This window comes from Pinus tabuliformis, chromosome 1_2, assembly GCF_031772625.1.
Source record: "Pinus tabuliformis cultivar Carrire ecotype Pingquan chromosome 1_2, CPIR1, whole genome shotgun sequence".
NCBI lineage: Eukaryota > Viridiplantae > Streptophyta > Pinopsida > Pinales > Pinaceae > Pinus > Pinus tabuliformis.
In genome coordinates, this window is record NC_142298.1 from 1099516610 (window position 1) to 1099526471 (window position 9862).

The 9862-nt window shown below is 37.7% G+C and overlaps 1 protein-coding gene across 1 annotated transcript; it reads right to left on the reverse strand.

The window, feature by feature from the left end:
• Positions 1–286: 286 nt before the first annotated feature.
• LOC149210011 (glutamate dehydrogenase 1-like) lies at positions 287–5394 on the reverse strand (the record flags this gene model as incomplete). Its single annotated transcript, XM_089398837.1, has 9 exons — positions 287–555; positions 1583–1669; positions 1783–1858; positions 2014–2264; positions 2538–2654; positions 2755–2829; positions 2932–3153; positions 3534–3647; positions 5350–5394. Coding segments are annotated over 9 exons (1224 nt in total), but the record flags the coding sequence as incomplete, so codon positions are not given.
• Positions 5395–9862: the final 4468 nt, after the last annotated feature.

Below are 9862 nucleotides of genomic sequence, written 5' to 3' on the forward strand. Positions count from 1 at the left end.
GTGAGCTTTATTGTCATAATGATTGAAAATATTCAAATGCTTATGAAATTTTTTCTAATTGTCCACTGGGTGCACTTGTATCAACCCCTGTAAACAATGAAATTAAAAATCTGGTAAAATTAAAACCCAATACTATAAAATTAAAAACCCATCACTGTAAATTGTGCATTCCTTGATATAAGTTGTGTGTTGGGCATTGTGGTCTTATTGTTTTAGTGATCAAATCCAAAATTTAAGACAACAAAACAAACAAGGGAAGCTGCGAGGCAGCGAGTCCCTGCATGAAGTTAACATTTAAGGTCACAGAGTAGTGATCTGTTATCCAGTGATCATAGAATACTTGATTCGACATTGATTTGCCCTGCCCTTCTCAGAAGCAGCTTTAGGAGCTTGCCTTCGTCTTTGTGTGCCATTGCCATGTATAGCTTCGATCTCAGCACCTTTGTGTTCATTACAGAGGAAGGACATTTCCTTGAGATGTTGAAAAGCGCTTGTGATATAGTTTTTCAGCTCGGTATTAACCTTCTGCTCATCCCACATAAAACCTTGGATGTTCTGCAAGAAAAAGCGATAGAATTAGAAAGAGGAACTAAAATTAAAAAACTCGCCCAAAATTCAACCACCTAACTCAGAGCATGACTATACCAACTTTTTACTGAAAGGTAGCACTGAAAACCCATCACCAAAATCCTTGTCACATAATAAAAGGCATAGATACAGGGGTATTAATGAACTCTGTAATTTTCAAGATCACTGATATAAATCCTTCACATTTATATGTGGTAGAATTGCAAGAATATAATGGTCAGTACTCAGCTCTACAATCTTTTAAATCGTCAATTTACCCAACCCAACATATATCACAGTTCAGGAAATGAAGAAATAAGTCAGGCAACAAAAACAGGTCTACTTCAATCTAGTAAAGCATCAACTCACCAAACACAATAATAGAATCATCAAATAATGGACAAATCAACACAACAAAACTGGCAAGAAGCATGTATTTCTGCTGGTCATTTTGGACACTGTGGGAAGCTTATTGTTAGACGGTAGGGCGACAGTTCTTTTAGCTGTTTCTTGTTCTATTTTATATATTTTGTTTTCTAAAGAATATAAAAGGAGATAGACAGTGCACAACATTTCCAAAGTGCAGTCATGAATTACTTTCTTTTGTATCATGCTATAAACACATGAGAAACTTGATCTTTTTCTTTTTGAATAAAAACTGTGATGTTTTTCTTGGGGAAAAAAAAGCAAACTGGCAAGTCTATCAATTCATATAAGACAGTATTGCATGAAATTTGATGGACCGTCAGTATTCAATTCAATATAACATCAATGTACCCAACTCAACCTACATCACTGTTAGAGATCTAAAAAATAATTCAGGCAGCAAATACAAGTCTATTCCTATCTTGTAAAGCATCAATTCACCAACCTCAATAGCAGAATCATCAAATAACAGACAAATAAATTATAAACACAAGCAAACTGGCAAGTCAACCATATGTAGATGAAAAAACATTGTGACTGAAGTTTGTATAATCAAGTCCAAAAAAAGAGTTTTCTCAAGGATACATACCTGAACCCACTCAAAATAGCTAACAGTCACACCACCAGAATTTGCATATATGTCCGGTAGTACTACAACACCCTTCTTGTATAGAATCTGAAATGCATGTCATGCATCCAATATTACATAATAGAGCTGAATTTTAAGAAGCCTGAGAGAAGTCAAATTACTCCAAAACCTCTACAACTTCAACTGATTGTCTAATTCACCTCGTCAGCTTCTGGATTTGTGGGATGATTGGCTGCCTCTATAATAAATTTGGCCTTTACTTCACTAGCATTCTCCCTGTGACCAGTACGCAGTAGCAATCAAATTACTAAATTAGCATCTCCAACTTTAGGAGCAGTGTTTTGTCAATTGAATTAAAAAGTACTTTCAAATCCCTGTCAACTTCCAAATGCCAGATGGTCTTGTGAAACTTAAATTGGATGGATACTGACCTGTTTAGAACACCACCTAAAGCAGCAGGGATGAGCACGTCACAGTCTTCAAGCAAGAGAGTTTTGGGATCAATTGAATCTGCTGCTTCAAATCCTTTAACAACACCATTAGTCTTTGTGTGCTTCATTAAAGCTGGAATGTCAAGACTATTGCTGTTCTTTATAGCTCCTGAAATGTCACTAACTGCTACAATATTTCCACCCTTTTCATGGATAAGTTCAGCTGCCCAGGAACCGACATTTCCAAAACCCTGAAAAGGTAAGAGAGGTTTTGGTTCAAGAATGTATTTCAGTCTGTAATGGTTCCAATCCCCTCGAATTTATGTTATTGCCATATTTATGCAGCCAATTTCATTTCATTTAGTGTCCATAGATATCCTTTGAGTAAAGCAAAAGCATGGTAATGAGTTTCTTTGATGCAATTAGTGCAACTAGTAAATTCAAAGAAAGGAAAGCAAGATGGTGTTTTTTTTATGCGGCTAGACTTACATTCACAGTAAAGGCTGAAGAGAAAAACAATCTACCTGGATTATAAAACGTTGACCTGAGATGCTTTTACCATAGTCAGCTAATAAAGCTTCTGTTGCAAACATAACACCTCTACCAGTTGCAGCATCCCTGCCAAGGGATCCACCTAGACCCTATCCATCACAAAAGAATCTTTCTAACATCAAAAAGCTATGTAAATTATAAATTGAAGAGGTTGGTGAGGTCTTTTGGAATAAAGATTTATATACTTACAACAGGTTTTCCAGTAACAATTGCAGGTGAGTATCCGTGGAATTTTGAATACTCGTCTAATATCCAGGCCATTATCTGTTCACATCAACCATGTAAGCATAGTGGATATTGAAGACATATGTATTAAATCTCGGAGCTAACAAATCTACCTCTTTGAATAGGAATCATGGAAAAGACCTGTGAATTAGTTCCCATGTCAGGTGCTGGAACATCTATGTGGACTCCAATGAAATCATGGATCTTCTGAGTAAAGACACGAGTAAGCCTTTCTAACTCACTGAAACTTAAACTCCGTGGGTCGCAACAAATACCACCCTTTGCTCCCCCATATGGTATGTTAGCTACAACAGTCTTCCATGTCATTAGTTGTGCTAAGGCATTTACCTCATCTGGGTCAACCTGCATACCCCAACGATAAATAGATTATTTATAGCATTCTCTGAAATGATTGTTGCAAACTGGATGAATTGCAAAAAGGGTTATGTTAATAGCTCAAAGTACTGCTAACTTAAAAAGGAAGTAAGATTCATAATTTTCCTTGTGCTTTATAATTCCCATATTGCTCGATATTAAACAAGAAGAAAGCCATATTAGGTTTCCATTATAGCAATTTCAGTGCACACACAGCCATATATGTTTCCAAAACATCAAACTAGAGATAGATGTAACATCAAGTAACTCAACCATAGGTGTAGTTGCCTTAATAGGACATAAAAGATCTTGCATGCAGATATTGCCAATCGTTAGCAGTTACTACATATCAGCGATCATAAACTCACCTCTGGATGGTAGCGTATCCCTCCCTTCATGGGTCCCTGTGCATTGTCATGTTGCACCCTAAAGCCTACATATGAGGCTAAAGTTCCATCATCTTTAGGAATGGTGCACTCAACCTGAGGTCCAGTTTACAAATGAGAAAATCAGTCAAAATAATCCCTTTAAAAACCCTCAAAATGCCAAAAGCAAGAAAATGAGCTAAGATGAAACAACAAAAAATTCCTTGATAGGAGATGTAGAGTCCAGAATTTCAAGCAATAAAAAACAGAGAGATGGAGAATGCAATTCACATAATACAAATCTCTTCAGTTAATGAAAGAAAGGACAGATTCTATGTGTTAACAAAATAAGGGTGTAGCATCCCGGCAAGTATAGCTTATGATTGTACTTATCACACTGAGGGATCAGAAGTTCAATCGATGAGTTGCAACACTTACATGGACTACTGTATATGGACCTCAACCACAACAAATGTACCCACAATACAGAACTAAGATCTAAATTTCTATGGAAGCTCAGATCACAGTGGTTCCCTATTATGAGAAAGGAGAAGATAATTTGTTAAGACCACGCACTAATAGATAACAAATTCAACTACAAAGTTGAAAAGTTCGTTCTGAAAGGGATATTTAGAGAAGATATGAACCAAAGGAAACACATTAAGCTTGAGCTCCTCAGCCAAACCATTTCAACTATTGTTTATGCTATGTTGCATCTGCAACTGATACAGCAATCAGAGTCCTGTAACTACCAATTGGCAGTGGCACATATAGCCATGAACTACCAGATCAAACCCACTCCTACAGAGCTAAAGAAGAAATATTTTATGCCCGATGAAGACCATGGATTTAGATGAATTGCAAATTCCCTTGATCTTATGAGAGACGAGTAAACCAAAGATATCAGATAGAGTCCAGGCCATAGAGCAGCATTCAAATTTCATGTATACCCTAAAATGCATCCATATTTCTTCACATGGTGGTTTTAAATACACTACATCTGAACAATGTTCTCAGCACTGTTAAAGGCTAGCAAACCCTCTTCCTGCTTTATCTTCACCCCAGAATTGGAAAATAACAGATCTCTATACCCCAATACTGTTGAACTACACAGAGCAATCCGTTTCCTCACCATTCATCCTACCACTACCCCAACATAAATTTGACTTGGGGTTTCTTTCATGACCTTTATGTTAAGCTAACCTAATTTAACTTGCATCAACGTTCAGGAAGGTTATATTAATCAAAATTGTGGACATCATCTTAGTATTGAAGATAGTGGCAATTTTTAGAATTGTTAGCACCTTACGTCAATCAATCGGACAAAATGAATCTACCTTGGAATTACAGTGACAAAAATTCACCTCAAAATGATCAATGGTTACCATGCTACTTTCTGAAAATACAAGCAATGGGGGATAATGACACCGCAGAGCATATGCTAGACCCAGAAAAAGACTCAACCCATGAGGACGGGCAAAGGCCACCACATGCGAATACGGTTTTAGGAGGCAGCTTATCTCCCAAAAAACATGGTCGAACCATTGAGGGCACCGGTTGGGATTCCAGATTTTTTTCAAAAATTAAAATGCTGAACATACATAATCTAAATCATACTAATCTTAATAACTTGCAAGTGATCCTGATTGAGATTTAATCAGTTAGTTGCAGTTACATAAAGGGACAGATAGTTAATCCGCTTCGAAACACAAAGACCCATTACTGAAAATTAGAGAATTAGGGACACCCACCAACCAGATTATAGATGAAAATGCCATATCTAAACAAAGACCCAGAACCAAAGTTTGGTGCCAATTACCTTGATCTCTCGAAAAGGAATGAGAGTAGACAGATAGTTTTCATATTAACATAGATAATAACCACATGCCAAAGATGGCCCACAGAAGGGAACCGTAAAAACTAAAGAGCATTCACTGCAAATATCCAAATCTATGCAAATTTCCTTCACTTCCCAAGTAAGGGCGACGGAAGAGGGTCGTTAAGTCGTATCCGTTGACAGAGGCGAAGAGTGAATCAATGGGGCAGAACCCTGGTAAGCTCTCAACTGTACCAGCTCTCAACTAAGAAACGACAATGCAACATGAAATTTCAAATTTAAATAAAAATAAGAAAATCAATCGATGTCAATAAAAATAAAAATGAAAGTCGAAACTTTTATCCACCTTGTGGGCCCTACATGACGGCCATGTGCCTAACACCTCTCTCCCTAGCATAACACATGCAAGCTCTACAGCAGGCCACCTAAGGTCGCATCAGGTTAACAGCTGTGATCAGGGAGATTGAAACCTGAAACCCGAGCAACAAGATTGAAACTAGTGTAACATCTGTAATCAGGCTAACATCTGTGATCAGGGATATTGAAACCTGAAACGCGAGCAGTTGTAAAAGCCCTCACAGGTTCGGGCCTCTGTAGCTGACGTGAGGCAGAACAGTGATGAAAAGGAAGGGAATTGTGGCTCCTATGTCAGCAGATCCTGAGCAGAGAAGGAGCTAAAGGATAGTTCCAGATCTGTAGTAATTTCTGTAGCAACTTTGGTTACAAACTTCTGGTTAGGGCTTCTGGATTGATTTTAGTTCTGTAGAATTCATTTTATGATTAAAATCTGCCCTGAAGTTAACTCTGAACAAGCTTACACTCTTGAATTTTGGTTAATCTATACATACATTGTTCTGTCAAGCTCAGGTTTTGAAGATTGGATTGTATGAATTGTTGTATATTGAATTGGACTATTCATTCTGCTCACTACAGTGTTACAATTATTGACACAGTGTACCAGAAAATACATAGAGCAAAGGAACTACAACCCTGTTGCATTCTACAGTGTGTCTATATAAAAAGAGTAATTTGTTGACTCCATGAATTCTGCTATGCATACTCTGTTTTGTTCTGTTATTGTTCCTATCCTGTTTCATTCTATTATTGTTCATATTTTGTTTTGTTCTAATGATCAATTGTTTTCAGTTGTTTTCAGTTTTATGCACTACTATTTTCTACCATTTGTTACCTTGATCAAAGCCCGTATGCTGAAGTGTGACTGGTACTCTGCAATGCTCATATTGCCATTTTCAACCTCAAACATGTCGGGATCTGATTCCAGGTCGGGGATCTGATTCCAGCAATGACCAAAAACAAAACTTAAATTGGTAAGAGGTTGAAATTTATCATGAAATATAAGCAGAAAAAAAATTTGTTTGTAGTGATGGTCAAATGTTTCCCTGTCAACACGATTTATATAATATCAATAAAGTTGTAATTTACCATTCCATCTACCGACCTTCTGCTCATAGAACCGCCCATACCTGGGAATCGCGTTGGATATCGCTGCCTTTCAGTTTCATATAGCTTTCTGAGCACTGCCCATATCTGGGAATCGCGTTGGATAGATTTGCAGTTGCCTCTGCAAGTAAACCACTGCAGAAACCAAACGCTGCAGCAATTAAACCAGACACCGGAGCAATTTGAATTTTATTGCAGCGCTTTAAGCAAAATACCTGTTACATGCCCACAAAAAGCATAGATGTGGTGGCAGGCGTACATGTAACGGTGGCGCATGAGCTTGCAGGTGTACATGCTGTAGCAGGGATACATGTAACGGTGCTACATGAGGCAAGCATACACGCTGTAGCAGGGTACATATGCTATTGTATTATAGCAGTGGTATTAATCTCTAACATTAAACGCTAGAAAATTAATGCTAGTGCAAACATAGCATTACTTCATGCAGGAGTGAACTTGTTGTAATTACCTGTACTCCTCCGATCTTTTTCCTAACTTTTGAGCTGTATGCCTCGATTTGAGGCCAAATAAGATGGCGAAAGCATGAACTTTGGTTTATTAAAATAGTAAAATTATATGACCGTAAGAACTTTGGTTTAAAAGTGGCAGGGACTAAGAACAAACCGGTAAACTAATGCTAAGTCCGCTACGAACGATTACTATAGTCCCTGCCGGATGCCAGATGGCAGGGACTAATAATATGGTGAACTAGCTATATCTATGTTTGTTATAGTTTTGCATCTTTTCTGAAAAAGAACTCAACCAAGATTTATGTTGGCGTATTTACCATTTTCCAGAGAGCCAATGTTTGAGAATTGTTTGGCATTTCCTGAATGCAAGGAAGTCACTTGTGCCCTGAAAGTTAGCCTACAATAAGCTAAACGATTGTCAAGACTCGGAAGAGCAGGTAAAGTATAGAACAACTAGACGTAAAGTACAAAGGATCAAATTGAATGATGTAATGGCCATATACATGCAGATGCTTCAGGCGAAGGGACTCTACAACACGAGGAGCAACGAAGGGAATATACAACACGGAGATCGACGAGAGACCTGAAATCATTGGTCATCAGACTCAATGTAGCTCCTGTGGTTCAGAAGGAGTTTACTCAGTCTAACACCAATCTCTAATGCCAATTTTGTAAAAAATAGCCAACTTTGCATAAAATAGCCAAATGCATGCTATAAGGCTATGTTAATGACAAAACAATTACAAAACCATTTTAAGGTTCACTTAGTATAAATCACTAGTCTTTTGAAAGGGGAATGCACAATAAATTACGAAGCACAGTCCCTCATTATGAAAGTCTAATTAACCAGTTTCTTAGTACCAGTAGAAGGCCATGTTACTTATAAATAAATCACCATACCATTGTTGAACTACTACAGTAGTATTTACAAATATAATGTCAGGTTACTCGAAATTACTACTAGTTCTTCGTTAAAGCTATATTCATAAATATAGAATACTTAGTCTAATTCTGGGATGTAAGTTCATTGTTAATGCTAGATTCATAAATATAGTACATGTCTAGGTCTGGGATCTTAAGTCGGTATCACAACATATCAGAATAACACTACAGTAATTACGGCTCATGCTGGATATCTTACCTGGTGTTTAACTCGGGATCTTAAATCGAGATCACAAATAACAGTGCAGTGATTACCCCCTATTTCCGAGAAACTTCACAAGAAGAATCATTGCTACAATTCACCACGGAGATGAAGATCATTGCGTTGCATGTTGTTCACCATATACAAATATTTTTTCACATAGTCTCATAACCACCCCACTCCAAGTGAAACCCATAAGAAAATGCATGGGAGGCAAAGTTCCCATAGAATAAGCACCAAAGTCGGTTGTTGAAGGGCATCTGGATTTACGTAGATCTTTTCCTAGTGGCGAGGCAAGTGTCCTGCATGCAGTAGCTTTCCTAGGATCAAGAGGATGTGATGCTTCGTGTAGAGATGCTCTAGTAGCCAGGCAAGTGTACTGCATGCAGTAGCTTTCCTATGATCGAGAGGGTGGGATGCTTCATGTAGAGATAGTTGGGGCCCACAGTAATATAGTTTTGGAATCCGATGAACGACAACAATTACTTAGGATCAACTTTTTTTCCATTACGAAATTTTAAATCATTACCGAATGAGACCATTGTGTGCCTAAGTGCGAAGAGTGCAAGTTGTGTCACGCTGAAACCTAATTGAAGTGCCACTGATGCAATTAGTCCCACTACAGGTTCAATCACAAGAAATAGAAATTTACAAAGATATTTTTCAAATTAAAAATGTAACACTGAAAGGTAATGCCACCTTGGTTAAGAGCTTTTCACTCTACTAATCGAACTAGATGGGTTGGTGTCAATGCCACGAATTCTTTTTAGGACTCCAAGGAAATGTATACTATGACCTTTAAATTTTCCATGAAGATAACGTCATACGTTTATTTAAAAATAATAATAAATGGAATCAGTTTACAAATTTAAAATTTATGTGTCTTTCACATATTTAAGTGTTTTGGCACGTTACTTAGAAAGATATGAAAGATCGTGTGTGGGCATATATATTAAAGTGTAGTAACACATGAAGAAACATAGCTGAAACGCTAATATTGGAGGTAACAGCGGGGACGATAATGAACCTCAAACTGAGTAGTATGAAACACTAATATTACAGGTAACAGCTGGAAGGACTACGAAGAAATCAGATATTGTTCTACAGACGGGTCCCTCAAAAGACACCCTGCGGATCATGGAAGCTCCATTTTTTCCAACAGGTGCAACGTGGTTCGATCCTTCGACCGAGTGCAATGATGACCCATTCGAACTCATTTCCAATGAAAATATTGTTGAGGAATTCCCATCTGGTGCCATGCCTCGATTATTCTCAGCAGGTCTAGCGCATTTCGATCCTTCGACCTCATGCTCTGATGGCCCGGTTCGACTCAATTCTAATGAACATATTGTTGAAGAATTCCCATCCAATGTTATGTTTTTATCTTTCACTGTAGGTACAATGTGTTTCGATCCTTCGA